Source organism: Pan troglodytes, chromosome 3 (genome assembly GCF_028858775.2).
Source record: "Pan troglodytes isolate AG18354 chromosome 3, NHGRI_mPanTro3-v2.0_pri, whole genome shotgun sequence".
Taxonomy (NCBI): domain Eukaryota; kingdom Metazoa; phylum Chordata; class Mammalia; order Primates; family Hominidae; genus Pan; species Pan troglodytes.
The window spans coordinates 10,371,671-10,396,900 of NC_072401.2; the positions used below are offsets into that span (position 1 = coordinate 10,371,671).

The 25,230-nt window shown below is 47.2% G+C and overlaps 1 protein-coding gene across 19 annotated transcripts in view; it reads right to left on the reverse strand.

The window, feature by feature from the left end:
* Window positions 1-25,230, reverse strand: part of SLC2A9 (solute carrier family 2 member 9) — a 279,004-nt gene that overhangs the window by 142,605 nt on the left and 111,169 nt on the right. For all 19 annotated transcript variants that reach the window (XM_063809388.1, XM_063809384.1, XM_063809396.1 and 16 more), the window contains one exon: window positions 4,990-5,177. In XM_063809388.1, coding sequence (XP_063665458.1) covers window positions 4,990-5,177 — 188 coding nt within the window. The remainder of the gene's footprint in view (window positions 1-4,989; window positions 5,178-25,230) is intronic.

The following is a 25,230-nucleotide window of genomic DNA, read 5'->3' on the forward strand; positions in this document are numbered from 1 at the left end:
TTACAGGCATGTGCCACCACGTCCAGCTAATTTTCTATTTTTAGTAGAGACTTGTTTCTCCATGTTGGTCAGGCTGATCTTGAACTCCCGACCTCAATGATCTGCCCACCCCAGGCTCCCAAAGTGCTGGGATTACAGGTGTGAGCCACCATGCCCGGCTGCTGAACTTTAAATGCATCCTTTCATCTATCTTCACCACCACTCTACAGCTGGGGAAACTGAGGCACGGAGGAGTCATGACAACTTGTCCAAGATCCCATAACTCAAAAGTTCAATGTTGCAAGCTGCATGCAGGCAGATGACCCCAAGCCTGGCACTCTTGACCACAGTTCAGGGTGGCCATATGGAGGGTCTCTTCTCAGCTTTCTCCCTATTCATCAGGACATAGCAAATTGCTGCAGTGAGATGGTCTCCACTTTTATGATTACAGAACATTTTAGATTCTTCCAACTTGATCTAGGAAGTGATTTCAGGAGAATCTTTTCAAAACCAAAGTTATTAATAACTGCTTCTGAAATTATAATTTGAGATTTTGTACAAAACTTGATTTGGGCTCCAGAACTCCTAATGATGGTTCAACAAATCAGATGGACCTTCATGTGGTTCCAGGCCAAAAGAGGGGGAAAGTACCACAGTTTTCTGTAAACACATCTAAAGTTTTCATGTCTCTTTCCCCTTGTTCCTCCCAGTCACCTCCCTTCCCTCCCTTCTACTCAACTGTTTAGAGAAAGCGTAAGAAATCTGGGACTCTCTTAGGCACTAGGGTGACAGCAGACAACACAGGTCCTCGTCTACCCTAGAAGACCTCTTAGTCTAGCAAGGAAGGGAGGAGTACACAACGATTTCCCAACTAAGTGGTTAGAGGAACACACCAGGAACCCTGTAATGCATGGGTATCCCACCAAGTGCAAAGACCCAGGCAGCAGTCCACCGCCGGTGAGCACCCAGAACCAATGTCACCAGGCCCATATGGCTCATTCACAGCTGGCACTCTGATCCTCTTTGCTCTTCTTTTACATCTATTTCTAACACACTTGGGTGTCTTGTTTCCCAACCAAGACTGCATATCAGGAAGCAGCAGATTTTGAAACTGCATGGCATTGAGAGAGGAGAAACAATGCTAGAAACAGTCGTGCTGATGACAGCAAGGTTGGGAGGAGGTTCATGCAAGCTGAGCAGCTGCCACCTGTGAGATATTTTACATAATTCCACAGATTCCTCACAGCAGTTGTGCAAACTGAGTATTATCATCCCCATTTTTCAGGATGGGAGACTGAGGCCCAGGGAAGTGACTATGATTGGCTTCTGTGTTTAAGAAAGAAGGAATCCCAAGGAAGGAAGGGTCATCCCAAGTAGATAAGAGAACCACCATGACCCTGGGCATTCTGGAAGATAAGGGAAGGTTCAAGAAAATGAAGGCTTCCCCACACTGGGCTTGACAATTGGTATTGATCCAATTTTCAGCCCAAGAACTCCCTATCTCCTGCCCTCACCTCCTTTTCTCCCCCAGACACTCAGGTGCCCACCATGTGGCATGGGCTGCTCTGGTGCTGGAGACACAGGGTTGATAAGATGCAGCCTCCATCTTCCAGGATGGAGACCCACTAATAGCTCTCTCCAGGTGAGGGGAGCACAGTGGAGGGGCAGGAACTGCTGTGGCCACCCCAGCAATGGGGACGGGGATGGGCCTAAAGCCAGGAGCCTCTTTCACACTGGCAACAGACTGACACTCACACCGAAGCCTGGTTTTCATGCTGAGGACAAACTGCTCGAAAGGAAGGCAGCTGCCTAAAATAAGTCACTTTAAGCGACAGGTCTAATTTTAGAGAATGGAATTTGAAAGCTTATTGTGTGAGGCAGAGGGAAAAAAATCCAACACCAAAAAGGAATTTAGAAATAAATAAATAAATGTTGGTTATCCCAACTTTTGAATAATTTCTTTTTTCTTTTTTTTTTTGTGATGGAGTCTTGCTCTGTTTCCCAGGCTGGGGTGTAGTGGTGCGATCTTGGCTCACTGTAGCCTCCGCCTCCCAGGTTCCAGTGATTCTCCTGCCTCAGCCTCCAGAGTAGCTGGGACTACAGGTGCCTGCCACCATGCCTGGCTAATTTTTATATTTAGTAGAGATGGGGTTTCACCATGTTGGCCAGGATGGTCTCAAACTCCTGACCTCAGGTGATCCGCCTGCCTCAGCCTCCCAAAGTGCCGGGATTACAGGCACAAGACACTGCACCCAGCAAAATTTTGAGTGACTTCTAAAGTACGTGAAAAACATTCATCAGCTCCTTAGCATAAATATACTGAGCCATCTGTGATGTTTGCTTGATACAGAGGTTCTCAGCCAGGGGCAATTTTGCTCCCATGGGATGTTTGGCAGTGTCTGGAGCCATTTTTGGTTGTCACAGCTGGTGGGGCAGATAGTGCTACTGGTACCTAATGGGAAGAGGCCAGGGAGGCTGCTGAATAGCCTAGGCACACAGCACAGCCCCTATGACAATGAATTTTCCAGCTGAAAATGTACACAGATATGAGGCTGAGAAATGCAAGTTTGGTACAAAGTGCCTGGGTGGGCTGTCCAGGGAGTGCACCCAACACCAGCAGGTGTGACTTTGTCTGTGCAGGCACCACCCCTGGGACCTTGGGCAACGCCTGACCCTCTGTGAGTCACATGTTCTTCATCTAGAAAATGGGGACAATACCACTTACCCTGTGGGGCTGTTTGGGGCTTGAATAAGATGACAAACACAGAGATGCCTGGCAGTATTTACGGATGTCTCCAGTGACATGTCATGTCCCCCAAATAATGTCTGGGATAATGAAGAAGACAAAGCAAGTCTTCCAAGGCAGCTGAAGTTTTGGATCCCACGGGTGGTGCCTGCACAGAAAAAGTCACACCTGCTGGTGCTGGTAGCTCTCTTTGTCCCGTGAATTTGGATGACAAGGCAGCAGGTACAGGGGAGAGCTGGACCACAGCGTGGCTGTGATGCTGGCATTTGCCACTAAACAGCATGGGTCTCTCTGTATGTAACATGGAAGAAGACTTGTCCCCATGGCTGCCTAGGGATGGCCTGGGGACACAGCCTGAGTGACATGCATGGGGGTGCTCTGAGGGGGACCTTGGGGCCAGATAGCTAGGGCTCAAATCCTTTTACTATTCCTCGCTGTTTGACCTTGGAAAAGTTTCTTTATGTCTTTGGGCCTAACAGTGCGGCCTAACTCACAGGGCAGCCATGGGGACAGCTCCTGGCCCACTCTGAGTGCTACATGCATGTGCACTTGATGAGGTTTGCAGCCCAGTAGGTGGAGGCCAAGCGACGGGGAGCAGCTGGCCCGGGTTTCTCACTGCAGGTGTGTCCCACTGAGATGGGAAGCCAGGCCTCTGACTCTTGGTCCAGAGCTCTGCTCCAGGTCAGGTAAAGCACGCTCAGCTGGAAATATTATCCCGACTTAAAGATTGAAGATCATCAACATGGGAGGGCAGAACACTCTGAGGATGGGGCCTCATGACTGCTGGCTTTGGGAGCAGCTGAGATTTTTTTTCATCAGGTGCTTAGTCAGCGCGGCTTGCAGGTACACCACAGAGGAATTTATGAAGTTATACGGGGGATGCAAATGGGAAAATGATGTCCCTGTGGAGAATTGAATTCTGTTTAGAACTGATGGTTCTCAGTGTAAATGCCTCATTCACTACAGGTTCCATATTCGGTCTTTAAGGCTTCAGGTGTTAGCTTGAAGAAACAATTCACTTCCCCTCTCTCTCTCTGAGAACAAGCAGCGCCTCCTTCAGACTGTCTGGCAAAACCTCGGTCTCATCAACAGGAAGAGACAACAGGACTCTCCCAGGATCACTCAGTTAATGTAGGTACAGCCACTGACCCAGGCACCTGCTCAATCTGCTGACTTTAACCAGACCAAGGAGAAAGGTAAAAGCAAGAAGCAAGGTGATCTCATTTCATCCCAGTGTTTCCGAAAATAGAACCAACAGTTGTTGAAAAGAGGTGGAACAACACTGTGGTTGTAGATTTCTATGCTGCTGTTTTTCCTTCTCTGGACAGGAATGACTCCCCTTCACTTCACCTTCCCTAGACACCCCCAAACGCCCTCCCTGCCCGCCTTGGGGGGTGCTGGTCTCACGCTTATTTAGTATAAATGCAAGCTGTCTTACCTGGGGCCTTTTGGAAGGGTGCTGGCGGGTGCCCCTTCTCCCTCCCTCTGGGTTCAGTCAGTCTCCTCCCAAGTGACATGAGTGACCTCAGAGGCAGTTTGGATGCTTTATGCAAGAATCTCCTCTACGCTCCCCTGCCAAGTGGTTGGCCAGCCTATTTGCACACTTCCATAGATGGGGAGATCACCACCCCTAGAGGCAACCCACTCCATTTGTCAGAACCAACAGTAACAGTAAAGATCCAGACTCTGCCTCCCTAAGTCTCCAACCGGGAATTCCACCTTTGAGTGCCCTCAAGGGAGAGGAGACTGCTGTGAACATCCAAGCATCTGGGGAACCTCATGGAGAGACCTCCTCAGACTTCCCTGCCTGCAGCAGCTCAAGCCCCAGAACATTTCTTACTTAAAGTCTTGAGGTTTTTTTCAAGCCAAAGTTGTGAGTTGAAGACAGCCCAGTCAAGAGTACTTTTATGAAAATCATCTGAATGTCTCTCACTTCTGACTTCCTAATATCAATTTTTTAAAGAAATATAACTTTTAGACATGTCTAGGAATAATTAGTGATAGCATTTATTATAGGATATCTCTGTGGCTAGCAGCTGAACTGAACACTTTGCATGGATTGTGTCTTTCCATATTATGTGATCCCATTTTACAGATGAGGAAACTGAGGATCAGTCAAGTTACATGGTTACCTAACAGCATAGAGTTTGTGGCAATGACAGAACTGAGATTTGAACCTGGGTGTCCGGGGCCCAAGCCCTGAACCTCCCCACCCTCTGATCCCTCCAGTCATGCAAGGATGCCCACCGGGCCCCAGGACTCACTGCATTGAGGCCACAGAGCTGGTAGCAGGCCATGGTGACAATCACGGTGACCACCTGCCAGCGGACGTAGGGAGCTCTCAGCAGCTCCAGCACGGACACCAGGCGGATGCTCCTCTGCACGCGGCTCTCAGCCAGGACCTCCTCTACCTCTTGGGAAACGTCTGCTTTACCCAAGAACGTCTGGAAGGCTGCAAACAGAGGCACACATGGACTTTCAGCAGGGATTAGAGTGTCCATCATGTCTAATGCTGGGCCCTGCAGGGACGGGTCCCACCTCCTAGCCACACATCTTAGCTGGGGGCGGAACTTGGCAGGGGCCTTTGAAACTATGGAGTCCAAAGCCCTGGTTTAAAAATGGGAAAACAGAGGCCCAGAGAGATGCCATGATTTGCCCAACATCACCCAGCTGGCTGGGAGAAAAGCTGAGAACGTGGGTCTCTTGACTGTCCGCAACGCAAGGCAGAGCACACCCAGAGTTCAAACCCGTCTATAACATTGGGCAGTTGTGTCCCTGTTCATCTTTTGTTATCATTCCTGCCTCCAACGGCTGTTGTAATAATTGCATGATATCATATACATTCAACCATGGCTCGGAGCTTCCCACACTGGAGTTCGTTTGCTGAATATTCACTAAGCGCCTCCTGTTTGCCTGGCTCATGAGTTCATCCTCATTGCAGGTGTCCAGAGACCAGTAGGATGTCACTTGGCCAGGATGCCCTGCAGTCCATGCTATTGTGAAAAGAAGGATTGAGCTTAACGACTGCAAGGCCCCTTCCATGTGATCCTCTGAAATACAAGAAAACTTGAGTGGAAATAGTCCCAAAGAGTGAATCTTACCAGGACTCAAACCCACCCTCATGATTTATGCCTTTTCCATGTTGAACACTGCAAACTTCCAGCCTCAGAGAACCCATCATTTTTTTTTTAAATGAAGACCTTAATTGTGCAAACCTCTATGAATGTGTGCTTGAAGGCGGGCTGACTGATTAGATCCCTGAAAGCACAATAATCAGATCATGGGGTGCACTTTTGGACACAGATTTCAATGCTCAGTGCTCTGATCTTTCTTCCTCCCACAGGGAAAGGTGGCTATTGTGCTGGCTCCTGCGGACAGTCCATTCCAGACACAGCAGGCAGCATCCCTAAAACATGGCTCCACCCCTCAGGGCATGTGAAAATGCTCTTCTTAAGCAAATGCCATTAAACTTGCTCCAGATTCTCCAAGAAGCAAGAACCCTTCCGAAGGCTTTGGAGTGTTATTTCCAGCAGGGTACTAAAAACTGCTTCAGAATATCTTTTTTTATGAACCATAATTTAATGCTCTCCCCAGCATTTATTAAGGGTAAATGAGAAAAGCAGCTGAATGAGCAATGTTTCTGTTTCATGCATTAAGTATAATATTTCTACTATTTCCTCAAAGTTCAAAATGCAACATCTATGTGATAAAATAACTCTAGACTTCTGGGGTAGAAAACTATTTCTTTCCTTCATGACATACATATTTTCTATTATAAAATAAGGATAACTTCATAACCTATGTTTTTTTTTCTCTTTTCACCATGGCTGCCAGGAAGCTCTCAGACAAATGCAATGTTTAGCCCTTAACAGAATTTCCTGAAACAAAAAATCTCTCTTCTTTCTCTTAAAATTTCCTATCTTCCAGCTCCATCCATGTCCCTGCAAAGGACATGATGTCATTCCTTTTTATGGATTCATAGTATTCCATGGTGTATATGTACCACATTTTCTTTATCCAGTCTATCATTGATGGGCATTTGGGTTGATTCCATGTCATTGCTACTGTGAACAGTGCTCAGCAAACTAACGCCGGAACAGAAAACCGAACACCACATGTTCTCACTTATAAGTGGCAGCTGAACAATGAGACCACATGGTCACAGGGAGGGGAACAACACACACCAGAGCCCGTTGTGGGGTGGGGTGGGGGGAGGGAGAGCATTAGAAAAAATAGCTAATGCATGCAGGGCTTAATACCTAGGTGATGGGTTGATAGGTGCAGCAAACCACTATGGCGCATGTTGACCTATGTAACAAACCTGCCCATCCTGCACATGTATCCTAGAACTTTAAAATTTAAAAAAAAATTCTGATCTTTTCTTAAAGCTTCAATTTAACCTTCCTATTGTATATATGTTCATAAAGTGGGTGATACTGTTTCAGAGTGACCCCCAGCCTATGAATGAGCAAGGAGGCAGTTCAAGGGCCCAGCCATTTCTGTCCAGTGGGGGACCTCCTGCAATGCATGAGTTTCTCCAGAGCTCTCCCCTGGACTTGCCGAGACTTTGCCAGGGGCACTGTGGCCTGATAGCTCCTCCTGCCCAATTCTTCTCCCATCCTTGTCACTTTCCATGTGTTATTCTCCGTTGAAACTTCTGCTCTCCTAACTCGTTCTCAGACCTGCTTCCAGGAGAACCCAAACCTGCACCAAGGAGTTACCTGCCGGCGCCTCCCACACCCTTCAGCCCCTGCCTCTTCAGTGCCCTGCAGGACCCTGGCCCAAGCGCGCCAGCCTTCTATTTCCCTAACTGCCAGGTAAGTCCGTCCCCCACCCCTCCATGACTCCCTCACTATTTTCAATCACTCCTAACAACGGCCTGTTGGGATTTGGGCTTGGAGTCCTCCCTATTCCACATGCACCCTTTCTGGCTGAGGGCTCACAGATATTCTTTTGAAAATAGCAAACATAGAAGACTGAGCTGGAGTCCTGAGAGGGCACCAAGGAGGGGGCATTTCAGGCTGCCAGAGAAGGCAGGGGCACTCTGGGCAGGAAGCAGAAGGATGGAAAGTTGTCTCCTATTCCTGGCACTAGGGAAAAGCAAGAGACATTCTGAGGGGTAAATGGATGTGCTTTGGTCAAGGAATAGGCCGAGGCAAACATCCAGGCCAGAATGACTCAGTGAGTTTAGGTGCACAGGTGCATACTCCACTTGTTATATAACCTGTTTGTGTAAGTTCATACTTGGCTTGGAGCCACTATTGTTTGGGAAGGTATAACTGCCCTGCTGACACTGTATGGGGGCTCTTGGGCATGGCTCCACATGACTCTTGTGCAGCTGCTGGCACCCAGAGAAAGAGAGAGAGGGATAACCAGAGCCGTCCATCTTGCAGATGGACAGAGGGGAGCCAGGGCAGGGTTCGGCACAGCACGGCATGGCACGGCTCACGCTTGTGCCCAGAGAGAGAAAGAGGTAAGCTGCTGACCCTGAAGGCAAGGGAGAGCTGGCCGTGCAGCTGAGCGTGGGAGCAGCTGGCTCAAGCAGCTGAGACAGAACGGACAGTGTATGAGAGCTGCTGATGAGAGCTGCTGAGTAAAACCATATTCACCTGCTTACGGCCCCCCGACTGTTTTTTCAGCTACCTGTCCATCCATCCACCCTCCTTGGGCCTCAGTTGGGGCTGGAACCTGACACATTCATCTGCATATCTGGCTCTTTCCTCAATCTGGAATGTTCTTTTGACCTTTCTGCACCTGGCTACTCGCCTCGTTCTTTCAGCCTTATCTCAGACACCTCCAGGAAGCCTTCTCTGATGCTTTCCTGGCTGGACGACAAGGGAGGAGCAAGCCGAGGAGGGCCTTGAGTGTTTGCACGGAGATGAAGTTCCTGCCCACAGGTCACAGGGGGTGGCAAGACCTATAGTTCTGAGAGCCCTGAAGGTGCCAGGCATGGGGCTTGGGAGCTGGGCATATGGTGATTAAAAAAAGAAAAACAACCCAGATTGTCCCATCCTCTGGTCCAGCCTCATTATCTTATGACCAACAAGGAACAAAGACAGAACCTGGTGCTTCAATCTGCTGATGTGTTCCTTGTGTCCCTGTAGCCGGCACTGCATGCCACCCATGTCTCTCCTGCACATGGACAGCTTCCTACACCCAGCACCCGTGCCTCTCCGCCTGCGGCTTTCCCTGGGCACAGGTGTGTGCTCAGCCCTCAGCAGTTAACACCCCCAGGAGCAGCCCTCGGTTAAGACAAAGCTGATGTTAACAGAGGTATACCTAGCTTCCTCGCAGACACCTGAGTGAGTCCTACGCTGTCCCCCAGAGGTGACTGGGTGGGTGGGGTCCCAGTTGCCCACAGCTGACACCTGCTCATTATTGAACCTCAATGCCTCCTCCACTTCCCTGTCCCATTTCCCAGCTGGGGAAGTGATGCTTCCTCAATTGTACCCTCTCCTTCCCTGTCCCATTTCCCAGCTGGAGAAGTGGTGCTTCCTCAGTTGCATCCTCCATTTCCCTGTCCCATTTCCCAGCTGGGCAAGTGGTGCTTCCTCGAGTCACCTCTCAAATAAACTTCCCATCTTCAAAACCTTGACTCAGGCTTTGGGGGCACCTGACAACAATCACAAAGTCACCTAAACTGGATGCCTGTGGTCACATAACCCAGACACTGCCTTCCGTGTCTGATTTGTCTGATCTAGTGACTAAGCCCCTTCAGCATCTACAGTCCATGTGCTCCTCTCTGCCTGAGCCCAGGCCTGCCTTAGTTCAGGCCTCAGCCTCTCCCCACTGGGCTCATTATCCCCAGGCTAATCCCCAGGAAGATGATCGGGCCACTCTTCTGCACACAAACCTGTGCTGTCTTGCCCCTGCCAGCAGGATCCAGTCCAAATTCTCATCTGCCATGCAGAGCCTCCTCCCACGGTCCCTGTGGCATCTGGAGGCTCCCCCCATCTCTCTTGGCTGCTGCCCTGGAAAAGGCACTCGTCCTCCATCCCACATACCCCCATGGCCTTGCCTCTGTGCCCTGCTCATGCTGTTCCTTGTGTCCAGAACACCCTGCCACTTTGTTGCCTGCCTAGGACATCCTTTTCCGAGGATACCCTCAGCAGTTACATCTTTTGGAGACTTTCCCTGCCCCCATGATGGCTAATCACTGTTACCCTCTCATCTGGGTCGCTCTTGCACCTGTGTCTGTCTCTCTTGGGCACTTTCACTCTTGTCTGGGGCGTTCTGTCTGCACACCTGCTGTGCCCACCCCTGGGAGCGCCCCCTGACCAGGGGCCATTTAAGGGATGCTGTGTTACTGTGGAAAGGGGTGGGCCTTGGAGTCGGAGCAACCTGGGCTTCACACCCAGCCCTGTCCCTGCTAAAAGACCCCAGACTAGTTACCTATTCTGCCCGCCCCATGCTTGTTCTTCCATGAAACAGAAATAACAAAACCTACCTATGAGGTTGTTTTGGGGAATAAAATCAATGTGTGTTAAGTGTTGGCACATAATATGTGTTCAATAAACAATTATTGTTATTTTATTTCCTCTATGTTGAGCCTTGCAGAGAATGTACATCCAACCCATGTGTTTTGAATGAAATAGTAAAAATCAAGACTCAGGTGACAGGGAAGGAGAAGGAGCATGTTATAAACACAGAAGCGGGGGCAGGCTGAGCAAACAGGAACAGAGGAAAATTATGCTAGATGTCAACCAAATTGCATCAGCAGGGGGGCCAGTATCTGTTCAGTGTTCTCCCTACTGTTCCAGGCATGGTGTGATTTTCCAATGGCAGGCTCCCCATGGTCCTCAGACACCTTCAGAGCACAGCAGAGTGACAGACACTGATGCATCTGGGGGTGGCCCACACACGACTGCAAGCAGATGAGATGGAGCCCGCCAGCCTCCCTCGGGGTCCTCAGAGAGCCACGCTGTTAGCACAGGTGCCATCCTGGCCTGGAGACCCCTCCAGGTGTCTGTACACCTGCTGAGCCCACACCTGGGAGTGCCCCCTGAGCAAGAGCCACTTAAGGGACGTGGTGGTACAGTGGGAGAGGGCAGGTCTTGGAGCTGGAGAAACCTGGGCTTCACATTGTCTCAGGGCCAATGGGTGCTCACTAATGCAAACACACATTGTCTCAGGACCAGTGGGTGTTCACCAATGCAAACACACATTGTCTTGGGCCAATTGGTGCTCACCAATGCAAACACACATTGTCTCAGGGCCAATGGGTGCTCACCAATGCAAACACACATTGTTTCGGGGCCAATGGGTGCTCACCAATGCAAACAAATCCTGGCTGCACCATTTTCCATCTAGTATGATACCAGGTGAAGTATTTAATGTTTCCATGCCTGAGTTTCCTTGTCTGTAAAATAAACATAATAGCATTGGTGGTGTAACCAGTGTTCAATGTTGGCACACACAAAGTCCTCAGAACGGTATCTGGCTCTTGATGAGCAAGGAGCATTATGAATATATGTGCTATCACTGTGGGGTACTTGCTACATTCTCCCTCTCCCTTTCATCTTTAGCCTGGCAGAGGATACAAAATGCTATAACCTTCTGTTGTGGGTTGAATTGTGTCTTCATAAACATATGCTGAAGTCCTAACCCCTGGTAGCTGTGAATGTGAACTTACTTGGAAATAAGACCTTTGTCAATATAATTAATATGTAAGTTATGAGGAAGTCATACTGTAGGAGGATGGACTCTGGATCCAATATGACTCTTGTCCTTACAAGAGGAGAAGAGACACAGATAGATACACACAGGGAAGGCAAGCGTGTGTTCACGGAGGAGAGGTTGGAGTGATGCAGCTGCAAGCCAGGGAGCACCAAGGACTGCTGGTCCCCATCGGAAGCCAGAAGAGGGAGCATGGCCCTGCTGGCACCTTGACCTTGGACTTCTGGCCTCCAGAACTGTGAGGGAATCCATTTCTGTTGTTTGATTTTTTTTTTTTTTTTTAATTTTTTTTTATTTTTTAAATTATACTTTAAGTTTTAGGGTACATGTGCACATTGTGCAGGTTAGTTACATATGTATACATGTGCCATGCTGGTGCGCTGCACCCACCAACTCGTCATCCAGCATTAGGTATAACTCCCAATGCTATCCCTCCCCCCTCCCCCCTCCCCACCACAGTCCCCAGAGTATGATATTCCCCTTCCTGTGTCCATGTGATCTCATTGTTCAATTCCCACCTATGAGTGAGAATATGCGGTGTTTGGTTTTTTGTTCTTGCGATAGTTTACTGAGAATGATGGTTTCCAATTTCATCCATGTCCCTACAAAGGATATGAACTCATCATTTTTTATGGCTGCATAGTATTCCATGGTGTATATGTGCCACATTTTCTTAATCCAGTCTATCATTGTTGGACATTTGGGTTGGTTCCAAGTCTTTGCTATTGTGAATAATGCCGCAATAAACATACGTGTGCATGTGTCTTTATACCAGCATGATTTATAGTCATTTGGGTATATACCCAGTAATGGGATGGCTGGGTCAAATGGTATTTCTAGTTCTAGATCCCTGAGGAATCGCCACACTGACTTCCACAATGGTTGAACTAGTTTACAGTCCCACCAACAGTGTAAAAGTGTTCCTATTTCTCCACATCCTCTCCAGCACCTGTTGTTTCCTGACTTTTGAATGATTGCCATTCTAACTGGTGTGAGATGATATCTCATAGTGGTTTTGATTTGCATTTCTCTGATGGCCAGTGATGATGAGCATTTTTTCATGTGTTTTTTGGCTGCATAAATGTCTTCTTTTGAGAAGTGCCTGTTCATGTCCTTCGCCCACTTTTTGATGGGGTTGTTTGTTTTTTTCTTGTAAATTTGTTTGAGTTCACTGTAGATTCTGGATATTAGCCCTTTGTCAGATGAGTAGGTTGCGAAAATTTTCTCCCATGTTGTAGGTTGCCTATTCACTCTGATGGTAGTTTCTTTTGCTGTGCAGAAGCTCTTTAGTTTAATTAGATCCCATTTGTCAATTTTGGCTTTTGTTGCCATTGCTTTTGGTGTTTTGGACATTAAGTCCTTGCCCACGCCTATGTCCTGAATGGTAATGCCTAGGTTTTCTTCTAGGGTTTTTATGGTTTTAGGTCTAACGTTTAAATCTTTAATCCATCTTGAATTGATTTTTGTATAAGGCGTAAGGAAGGGATCCAGTTTCAGCTTTCTACATATGGCTAGCCAGTTTTCCCAGCACCATTTATTAAATAGGGAATCCTTTCCCCATTGCTTGTTTTTCTCAGGTTTGTCAAAGATCAGATAGTTGTAGGTAAGCGGCGTTATTTCTGAGGGCTCTGTTCTGTTCCATTGATCTATATTTCTGTTTTGGTACCAGTACCATGCTGTTTTGGTTACTGTAGCCTTGTAGTATAGTTTGAAGTCAGGTAGTGTGATGCCTCCAGCTTTGTTCTTTTGGCTTAGGATTGACTTGGCGATGCGGGCTCTCTTTTGGTTCCATATGAACTTTAAAGTAGTTTTTTCCAATTCTGTGAAGAAAGTCATTGGTAGCTTGATGGGGATGGCATTGAATCTGTAAATTACCTTGGGCAGTATGGCCATTTTCACGATATTGATTCTTCCTACCCATGAGCAAGGAATGTTCTTCCATTTGTTTGTATCCTCTTTTATTTCCTTGAGCAGTGGTTTGTAGTTCTCCTTGAAGAGGTGCTTCACATCCCTTGTAAGTTGGATTCCTAGGTATTTTATTCTCTTTGAAGCAATTGTGAATGGGAGTTCACTCATGATTTGGCTCTCTGTTTGTCTGTTGTTGGTGTATAAGAATGCTTGTGATTTTTGTACATTGATTTTGTATCCTGAGACTTTGCTGAAGTTGCTTATCAGCTTAAGGAGATTTTGGGCTGAGACGATGGGGTTTTCTAGATAAACAATCATGTCGTCTGCAAACAGGGACAATTTGACTTCCTCTTTTCCTAATTGAATACCCTTTATTTCCTTCTCCTGCCTGATTGCCCTGGCCAGAACTTCCAACACTATGTTGAATAGGAGCGGTGAGAGAGGGCATCCCTGTCTTGTGCCAGTTTTCAAAGGGAATGCTTCCAGTTTTTGCCCATTCAGTATGATATTGGCTGTGGGTTTGTCATAGATAGCTCTTATTATTTTGAAATATGTCCCATCAATACCTAATTTATTGAGAGTTTTTAGCATGAAAGGTTGTTGAATTTTGTCAAAGGCTTTTTCTGCATCTATTGAGATAATCATGTGGTTTTTGTCTTTGGCTCTGTTGATATGCTGGATTGCATTTATTGATTTGCGTATGTTGAACCAGCCTTGCATCCCAGGGATGAAGCCCACTTGATCATGGTGGATAAGCTTTTTGATGTGCTGCTGGATTCGGTTTGCCAGTATTTTATTGAGGATTTTTGCATCAATGTTCATCAAGGATATTGGTCTAAAATTCTCTTTTTTGGTTGTGTCTCTGCCAGGCTTTGGTATCAGAATGATGCTGGCCTCATAAAATGAGTTAGGGAGGATTCCCTCTTTTTCTATTGATTGGAATAGTTTCAGAAGGAATGGTACCAGTTCCTCCTTGTACCTCTGGTAGAATTCGGCTGTGAATCCATCTGGTCCTGGACTCTTTTTGGTTGGTAAACTATTGATTATTGCCACAATTTCAGCTCCTGTTATTGGTCTATTCAGAGATTCAACTTCTTCCTGGTTTAGTCTTGGGAGAGTGTATGTGTCGAGGAATGTATCCATTTCTTCTAGATTTTCTAGTTTATTTGCGTAGAGGTGTTTGTAGTATTCTCTGATGGTAGTTTGTATTTCTGTGGGATCAGTGGTGATATCCCCTTTATCATTTTTTATCACGTCTATTTGATTCTTCTCTCTTTTTTTCTTTATTAGTCTTGCTAGCGGTCTATCAATTTTGTTGATCCTTTCAAAAAACCAGCTCCTGGATTCATTAATTTTTTGAAGGGTTTTTTGTGTCTCTATTTCCTTCAGTTCTGCTCTGATTTTAGTTATTTCTTGCCTTCTGCTAGCTTTTGAATGTGTTTGCTCTTGCTTTTCTAGTTCTTTTAATTGTGATGTTAGGGTGTCAATTTTGGATCTTTCCTGCTTTCTCTTGTGGGCATTTAGTGCTATAAATTTCCCTCTGCACACTGCTTTGAATGCGTCCCAGAGATTCTGGTATGTTGTGTCTTTGTTCTCGTTGGTTTCAAAGAACATCTTTATTTCTGCCTTCATTTCGTTATGTACCCAGCAGTCATTCAGGAGCAGGTTGTTCAGTTTCCATGTAGTTGAGCAGCTTTGAGTGAGATTCTTAATCCTGAGTTCTACTTTGATTGCACTGTGGTCTGAGAGATAGTTTGTTATAATTTCTGTTCTTTTACATTTGCTGAGGAGAGCTTTACTTCCAACTATGTGGTCAATTTTGGAATAGGTGTGGTGTGGTGCTGAAAAAAATGTATATTCTGTTGATTTGGGGTGGAGAGTTCTGTAGATGTCTATTAGGTCTGCTTCGTGCAGAGCTGAGTTCAATTCCTGGGTATCCTTGTTGACTTTCTGTCTCGTTGATCTGTCTAATGTTGACAGTGGGGTGTTAAAGTCTCCCATTATTAATGTGTGGGAGTCTAAGTCTCTTTGTAGGTCACTCAGGACTTGCTTTATGAATCTGGGTGCTCCTGTATTGGGTGCATAAATATTTAGGATAGTTAGCTCCTCTTGTTGAATTGATCCCTTTACCATTATGTAATGGCCTTCTTTGTCTCTTTTGATCTTTGTTGGTTTAAAGTCTGTTTTATCAGAGACTAGGATTGCAACCCCTGCCTTTTTTTGTTTTCCATTTGCTTGGTAGATCTTCCTCCATCCTTTTATTTTGAGCCTATGTGTGTCTCTGCACGTGAGATGGGTTTCCTGAATACAGCACACTGATGGGTCTTGACTCTTTATCCAACTTGCCAGTCTGTGTCTTTTAATTGGAGAATTTAGTCCATTTACATTTAAAGTTAATATTGTTATGTGTGAATTTGATCCTGTCATTATGATGTTAGCTGGTGATTTTGCTCGTTAGTTGATGCAGTTTCTTCCTAGTCTTGATGGTCTTTACATTTTGGCATGATTTTGCAGCGGCTGGTACCGGTTGTTCCTTTCCATGTTTAGCGCTTCCTTCAGGAGCTCTTTTAGGGCAGGCCTGGTGGTGACAAAATCGGTCAGCATTTGCTTGTCTGTAAAGTATTTTATTTCTCCTTCACTTATGAAGCTTAGTTTGGCTGGATATGAAATTCTGGGTTGAAAATTCTTTTCTTTAAGAATGTTGAATATTGGCCCCCACTCTCTTCTGGCTTGTAGGGTTTCTGCCGAGAGATCTGCTGTTAGTCTGATGGGCTTCCCTTTGAGGGTAACCCGACCTTTCTGTCTGGCTGCCCTTAACATTTTTTCCTTCATTTCAACTTTGGTGAATCTGACAATTATGTGTCTTGGAGTTGCTCTTCTTGAGGAGTATCTTTGTGGCGTTCTCTGTATTTCCTGAATCTGAACGTTGGCCTGCCTTGCTAGATTGGGGAAGTTCTCCTGGATAATATCCTGCAGAGTGTTTTCCAACTTGGTTTCATTCTCCGCATCACTTTCAGGTACACCAATCAGACGTAGATTTGGTCTTTTCACATAGTCCCATATTTCTTGGAGGCTTTGCTCATTTCTTTTTATTCTTTTTTCTCTAGACTTCCCTTCTCGTTTCGTTTCATTCATTTCATCTTCCATTGCTGATACCCTTTCTTCCAGTTGATCGCATCGGCTCCTGAGGCTTCTGCATTCTTCACGTAGTTCTCGAGCCTTGGTTTTCAGCTCCATCAGCTCCTTTAAGCACTTCTCTGTATTGGTTATTCTAGTTATACATTCTTCTAAATTTTTTTCAAAGTTTTCAACTTCTTTGCCTTTGGTTTGAATGTCCTCCCGTAGCTCAGAGTAATTTGATCGTCTGAAGCCTTCTTCTCTCAGCTCGTCAAAATCATTCTCCATCCAGCTTTGTTCCATTGCTGGTGAGGAACTGCGTTCCTTTGGAGGAGGAGAGGCGCTCTGCATTTTAGAGTTTCCTGTTTTTCTGTTCTGTTTTTTCCCCATCTTTGTGGTTTTATCTACTTTTGGTCTTTGATGATGGTGATGTACAGATGGGTTTTCGGTGTGGATGTCCTTTCTGTTTGTTAGTTTTCCTTCTAACAGACAGGACCCTCAGCTGCAGGTCTGTTGGAATACCCTGCCGTGTGAGGTGTCAGTGTGCCCCTGCTGGGGGGTGCCTCCCAGTTAGGCTGCTCGGGGGTCAGGGACCCACTTGAGGAGGCAGTCTGCCCGTTCTCAGATCTCCAGCTGCGTGCTGGGAGAACCACTGCTCTCCTCAAAGCTGTCAGACAGGGACATTTAAGTCTGCAGAGGTTACTGCTGTCTTTTTGTTTGTCTGTGCCCTGCCCCCAGAGGTGGAGCCTACAGAGGCAGGCAGGCCTCCTTGAGCTGTGGTGGGCTCCACCCAGTTCGAGCTTCCCGGCTGCTTTGTTTACCTAAGCAAGCCTGGGCAATGGCGGGCGCCCCTCCCCCAGCCTCGCTGCCGCCTTGCAGTTTGATCTCAGACTGCTGTGCTAGCAATCAGCGAGATTCCGAGGGCGTAGGACCCTCCAAGCCAGGTGTGGGATATAGTCTCGTGGTGCGCCGTTTTTTAAGCCGGTCTGAAACGCGCAATATTCGGGTGGGAGTGACCCGAGTTTTCCAGGTGCGTCCGTCACCCCTTTCTTTGACTCGGAAAGGGAACTCCCTGACCCCTTGTGCTTCCCAGGTGAGGCAATGCCTCGCCCTGCTTCGGCTCGCGCACGGTGCGCGCACCCACTGGCCTGCGCCCACTGTCTGGCACTCCCTAGTGAGATGAACCCGGTACCTCAGATGGAAATGCAGAAATCACCGTCTTCTGCGTCGCTCACGCTGGGAGCTGTAGACCGGAGCTGTTCCTATTCGGCCATCTTGGCTCCCACCGTTTTTTTTTTGTTGTTGTTGTTTTTTTTTTTTTTTTTTTTTTTTTTACAGAGTTCCGTTCTTGTTGCCCAGACTGCAGTTCAGTGGTGCAATCTCCACTCACTGCAACCTCTGCCTCCCAGATTCAAGTGATTCTTCTGCCTCAGCCTCCCAAGTAGCTGAGATTACAGGCATCCACCACCACGCCTGACTAATTTTTTGTATTTAGTAGAGATGGGGTTTCACCATGTTGGTCAGGCTGGTCTCGAACTCCTGACCTCAGGTGATCCACCCGCCTTGGCCTCCCAAAGTGCTGGGATTACAGGCGTGAGCCACCGCGCCCAACCCCATTTCTATTGTTCTAAGCCACTAACTCATGGCACTTTGTTATGGCAGCAGCCACACTTTGTCACCTCTTTTATCACCTCCTGCTAGAGCAAAGCGCAGAACAACCCGGAGGCCTCTTCCCTCTTGTGATCGGGGGCCTGGGATGAGACAGGCAAAGGGACTTCACGTGGAGCATAGGGCAATAGCCTCGTATAAGTTCCATGCCCAGAGTGGCACTGAGCTTGTTCTCCCTTACACAGGGCAGGCCTCATGCTTCTAAAAATAGGAGATTTCATCAAAGCATTTATTTTTCAATGACTAATGGAATTTAAGAGGAGGAAGTCATTGGGTTTTTAACTTAGGTTCAGTGTGTTTTTATTACCGACAGCAGTTGGATCCAAGGTAGGGTATGTAACAAGGGGTGTAGGAGGAGATATTGGAGCTCCTATTTATAGTTTTATAACGTTTTATTATGGACCGAACCTGGAGCCTTCACATGGCCTATGTGACTGGGGATCAGGGCTCCACCATATGGAGAAGCTGACAGGGTGCCTTCGATCTGTCTTTTGAATGACATATTGCTGTTTACTTGTGCAATTTACCAGTTAGCAGATTTGGAAATGGTAGTATTTGGTTTCAATTGAATTAACCCCAATGAATGTACAGCTGGCTTGTAAAGAATCCCCAAAAGCTGAGCATAGTAGTACATGCCTGTATGCAGTTCCAACTAATCTTTTTGGGAGGCTGAGGTGGGAGGACCTTTTGAGCCCAGGAGTTCGAGGCCAGCCTCAGCAACACAGTGAGACCTCATCTCAAGAAAAAAAAAAAAAAAAGAAACCACAAATTAAAGGTAAAACTAACAACTCCCACACAAAGAAAGACAGGACAATCAATAGTGGAACCCGCTATCTCCATTTCAGGTGCAACCCTGCTGCTAGCCTCAATGACCATTGACAGTACGCTGCCTCACAGAGATTTTCAAATTCAAGATGTAGTCAATCTGTTGCTTCAGGATAAAGATGACATTTTAACAGGAGTGAGAAAGTAGCAACCTTTTATAAGAAACTGTTCCATAAAAAGAGATGTGTCTGTCATGTGGTTTGGTAGACAAAGTTATATACATGGATCACCAATAAAAACTCTTGGATCTCAGCTGGGAGCAGTGGCTTTCGCCTGTAATCCCAGCACTTTGGGAGGCCAAGGCAGGCAGATCACCCGAGATCAGGAGTTTGAGACCAGCCTGGCCAACGTGGTGAAACCCCATCTCTACTAAAAATACAAAAAAATTAGCTGGGCGTGGTGGCGGGTGCCTGTTGTCCCAGCTACTCGGGAGGCTGAGGCAGGAGAATCGCTTGAACCCGGGAGATGGAGGTTGCAGTGAGCCGAAAGTGCATCACTGCACTCCCGCCTGGGTGACAGAGCAAGACTCCTTCTCAAAAGCAAACAAACAAACAAACAAAAAACTCTCGGATCTGCACATTCAAAAAGAAAAACTTGCAAGCAGTTTAAAAAACTTTCTGTTTAAAAATATTCCGAATGAAAAGTTTCAGTAGGTTTTGCTAAATGATTATTGTTAAAATATAAAAAGGCAACAACTTCTTACTACTCAGCAAGGACAGTGGTTGATACTAAGGAAGATGGAAATTCACTGGCCTGCATTTTCAACTCCCAAAACATTTCATTCCTGATGGACGGGATTACAGGTTGAAGCCGCTTCATCAAGTTCAGCCAGCCTTGTCACCTGCTTCTGTTTGGAGCTACATCGTTTAATGAGGTTCATTTTTGAGCTATCCACGTTGCAATAACATTGGTCACCACTTGCTAAGGGTTCCCTTGTGTTTTATGTGCCCTTATTCATTTAATTCTCGTATAACTATCCCCTGAAGTAGACACAGTCAGTATTCCCACTTTGCAGGTGAGAAGATGGAGAAGCTTGCACATGGGCAGTGACACTGGATGCCCTCGCAGCAGAGCCTGAGACACATGCTGGGTGTGGGAAGTTTACTGGCTGGAGAGCAAGGCAGCCCAAGGTGCATCTCGGGGAGACTTCCATGGGCAAAGGGCATCAGTTCTGCGGGGCTTCTGAGCAGCACATGGAATACCTCCAGAACTGTCCCACAAGGGAAGATGGGGCATTTATCTGCCAGCTCCTGCCCCCAGGGATATTAACTCCCTGAATGTCTACACTGCGCTGCAGATGGCTGAGCAGCTTCCTGGCCATGGAGAGGGCCTGAGCATTTGGAGAGGCACGTGCTGTGCTTAAGGTGGGCAAACATTGGCCCATACCTGAGCCCACATGGACTGTCTGCTACAGCAAGGCTGAAATTAGAGTGGGCAGAGGGAGGGTGTGAGGGGGACACTAGAAGGGGCTAGTGCTGTCATTCAGCAGGGGAGCGGAGGAGCTAGAATTACAACCCACACCGGGGCTCCAGACGTATCATTTTCCCAATGTCCAGCAATGCTTCCTGGAAGCTCGGCCAGCTGGGGCTGCTATAACATCATACTACAGATGGGTGGTTTAGACAACAGGCTTCACAGTCCTGGAGGCCAGAAGTTCGAGACCAGGGTGTCCGCAGAGTCAGCTCCCTGGTGAAAGCCTCTTCCTGGCTGTAGACGCTGCCTTCTCACTTCTCTGGAGGCACCACCCTCATGACCTCATCCAGCCCTCCCAAAGACTCCCCTCCAAAGACCATCACTCTGGGGAGCTGGGGCTTCCAGATAGAAATTAGGGGTGGTGAAGGAGCACAAACATTCAGACCACGACAGCAACTTAGAATCAGACCCTTCAGAGCTTTGGAATGCTGTCCTCCCCGCAAATCCTGCCTGTCTCTCTCCCCTCCCCTCTCCTTCCTCCCTTCCACCTTTCCTCCTCTCTCTCTCAGTCTCATCTGAAATTGAAAGACACTCATCATGCTCTCTGGCTTTCACCCAACCTTCCCTTCACCATCACTTTCACCAGAGCAAGACGGATATCTGTGTTGCAAGTTTTGCAAATGCCAGGTCTTCCCCTAAAGACGGGTGGAAGGAAATGTAGCTCCTCACAGGCCCAGGGTGAAAAAGAGGGTAGGAGGGAGAGCCAGAAAGTCCTCTCTGTGCTTCCAGCATGTCACAGAATTGGTGCTAAACTTGCAATTGCCTGTAGTGCAGTGTTGGGGGTGTGCTGTGATTGGTACGTGGCCACACCTGTGCTGGCTCCTGTCCTCACAGTCCTGTCAGCTCGGGGCAGCGCTTGCACTAGGGGAAGGCTCATGGCAGATGCTTCATGGAAGAGGTTGGTTTTCCTCTGGGTCTAGAATGCAGAGGTGCTCACAGCATGCTGGATGAAGGTAATGAACCCTACTCATATTTGCAGATGTCTAGTCTGCAGAAAAGAGTTTCCCAAGAGGAGATGCCTGGATTGGATTTGCTTTCCTTGGCTCTGAGGTCAGAACAAGGGCCCCAGGCAAGAGCTCTGATGTGTGGGACCACAAGGAAGAACTGCCTGATGGATGTGTCCAAGGATGAACGTGTTTTTTGCGCAGTGAGTTCCCCACCCCTGAAGGTGTGCAAGAGGAGCCTGGTGACCACCTGTCAATCATATCGTGGAAGGGACCCAGGCACTGGAGAGGAAGATGAACAACAGGGTCTCTAAAGCAAGCCCAGAACCCCAGATGTGTGCAGGCTGCGTAGATGTTTGGAAGGAGATGGGGCAATGTCACCCATGGGGTGGGAGGGGACAGAGCTGATACCTCCAGTTTAAACTGGCTGCCCTTGGAGAGAGAGGAAATGGCCTGGGAAATTGCTATCTATCAGCCCATTTAAAAATTACATGAGCTTATGGAAGGTAACTCTCTCAGAGGAGTTCATTCTCTTCACTCTCCAAGTCATTTAAAAATAGTTCATCCAAGCCCTACCCCCTGAATGCATGTTCCCCACATTCTCCCTTCAATTTGAAAGTAAGAGGGCTTCCTGTGGCTCATACCTCATGCATATTCCTAGCCATGTTCTAATCACTAACCCCAAAGAACTTGAAAGAGGAATGAGAAATTGCATTTCCCAACTGGGAAAAAAACCTCTGTGTAGCATGGCAAACTCCTGGGCTGGGAGAGGGAGCTGTTACATAATCAGATCTTGCCCCAGTTACAGATTCAACTTTATTCAAGAGGAGTCAAGAGACACCGAGCAGGGGAGAAGAGGCTAAGGTTTATTGTGTACCTACTGTATGCCAGGCTTTGTGCGAGGTGTCTTACAGAAACAGCCCTTCAAGGCGAGTGTGTTTCAGTCCACAGCTTCAGGGAGGTGAGGAAATGTGCCAATGTTCGCCCAGGTAATAGTGAGGAGTTCATGCTCTGACCTAGATCTGTCTGATCTTTCTTTCCACACACCTCACAAGAAATCTCAGGGCTGAGAGGCTAAGGAGCCAAATTCAGCTCATTGCCATTATCCAGCAGCTTGTGAGAGCTTGCTGTGCATCTGGGATGGCGTGCAAAGATCCACTGTGTTAAGGGAAGAACAAGGAACGGGTTCTGCTCCCAGGAGGTCTCTAGTGAGAGACAGACACGACTCACTACCACTTGAGTTGGTGGGGCTTGATGCCACATGGAGAGTGACTGCAGGGAGACCTGAAATGAGAATGACTCTCTCTCTCTCTCTCTCTCTCTCTCTCTCTCTCTCTCTATATATATATATATATATATATATATATATATATATATATATATATATATATATATATATGCCTTGCCTGACTTGGAAAATCTCTCTCATGAGGAAACCTCTCCAGAACAGAGGTAGAAACTATCAAGACAGAAACATCACAGAAGGCCCAAAGCAATGATCTAAAATATTTCCCTTGTAAAAGTGGCACTCTCTCTCTCTTTCTCCATGCCTGCTTCTCCTCTGGGTGAAATTGCTTCATGTTCCCACAGCAAGTAAGTCTCCATCCGATTGCTATAAACACCTCCAAGAATGTACTACAGAGCTTTAAGCAGCAGCGTGCTACAGACTGTACTCAGCCTTTGGTATACTTTGGTTTTCTTCATTCATGCAACAATTATTTAGTAAGTAAATGCCTACTGTATGCCAGGCACTGCTCTAGGTGCTGGGGTTTCAGCAATAAGTAAAATAGGAAAAGTGTCCCTCCTCGCATGGAGCTTTTCATTCTCATGGAGGGGAGTGATACTAAGCAAATTCATTTATAAACATATCATTTCAGGTCATAATGAGTGCTAAAAAGAAAAATAAATCAGGGTAAGTGGCAGTGAGAAGAGGGGACACTGAGCTATGGCAGCTGGGGGAGATGTTTTTGAGAAGATGCTATTTCACTAGAGACCTAAAGGAAGTGAGGGAGGTGTGGGTCATGCAGACATCTGGGGAAAGAGCCTTCCAGGCGAAGGAGCCAGTGCACAGGTGCTGAGATGAAATGTGCTGACAGCATCCCACTACTTATGAACTTGTTGCATTTGCCCTATTGGGACTCAGCCCCACAACCACCCTTTTAGAACTCTTCTGTGTCATGGGGGCTAGCAGCCTACAAACTGCCTGTCCTTACTCCCTATAAATGACATCTCCTTACTCCCATGCTAGCAGAGTCCTGTTAGATTCCAGCAGTGAGAGGCACTGATGCATGGCTGAGTGTTAGAGGAAGAAAGGACCTCTTCTGCTAGTCAAAGTTCCAGCACCATCAGCTGTGGCTCCTGGTTAGCCTCAGAGGCTGTGGTTCCCACGTCATCTGTGCCAAGAACATCAGCCACATTAACGAGAGCAGCTCCAGCATCTGCCCTGCTGCCACGGTCATGCTTCCAGCAATGTCAGTAAGAGATGGGATCAGTTCTTGAACCCAAACTCACCTGGCATCAAAACTGGCTCTGTAAGACCACAGAATCTGGGATATGCATGGTGTGGCCCAAAAAGGAGGACAAAGTTTGACACAAATGGAATGTGACTGGAGGAGAGTAGCTGAACTCAGCCTCGGCAAAGAGGACCTTCTTTTAGGCTTCAGAAATTAGAAGTGAGCCAATGCCAATGCAACTCTTTCATTTTGCAGAGAGGTGAGCACTTTGAGGCCACTGGGCAGGCCAGTGGCTGAGCTGGGACTGAGCCCTTTCTCCTGGAAAGGGGAGGGAGGGTGAACGCACGGGCTCCAGGGTGACTCTGCCCAACTCCTTTTGCTCTCCCAGCCCTACTGGCACCTCTGTAACCATTTCCTGGCATCCAGTGCCTCTCTGAAATATTATTTCCACTTTCCTGGGTGGAACATTGACCAATGCACTAGCTCTGTGACCTTGACATTTCCTCACTGAGTCTTAGTCTTCTCATCTATAAAGCAAAAGGTAGAAAATGTGTAGACTTTAGGGGGGTGAGGACTAAGGTAATGGTTGCCATGTACCTAGCTCTATTCACTTCCTCTTGCTGCTACAGCAAATTACAATGGAGATTTATCATCTTCCAGTTCTGGAGGTCAGAATCTGAAGCAGGTGTCACTGGATTAAAATTGAGTGTTGCAGGGCTGTGTTCCTTCTGGAGGCTCTAGGGAGAATCTGCCTGCTTGTCTTTTCCAGCTCCTATGGTCCACCTGCACTCCTTGGCTCCTGGTCCCATTCCTCCACCTTCAATGCCAGCAACCTTGGGCCAACTCCTTCTCAGATTGCCACTTCTCTGGTTCTCTCTCTCTTTGCCTCCTTTTTCCACTTATAAGAACCCTTGTGATTGCATTGGGCTTACCCTGGTAGTCCAGGAGTACTCATTCCAAAGTCAGCTGATGAGCAGCCTTAATTCCATCTGTGACCTTAATTCCATCTGTGGCCCTAATTCCTTCATCATGTAACCTAACATATTCACAGGTTCTGGGAAGAAGGAAGTGGACATCTTTCAGGGTGTGGAGGTCATTATTCTGCCTCCCACACTAGCATATAAGAGGAACTCAAACAAAGGAAGCCATGAGATCTCCCAATCAAATCCCCTCTTTGTACAAAGCAAAATTCACAGCTTTGTCTGCCCACTGTACCACTCCACCACTCCACCTGGGTAAGCACAGAAATGATGCCAAGTAGATGAAGACACTATGTGTCTATTGGGACCACTGGAGCAGATGCTTCCCTGGGTAGCTGGACACTTTCTTGACCACAGATGGCTTTTCATTTTTTCTCAAACTACTTTGCCCTGCTTCCTGTGTCCCAAAACAGCTATGTCCCTAAGACACTGTCTGATGGCAGAACAAGAATCCTCACTGT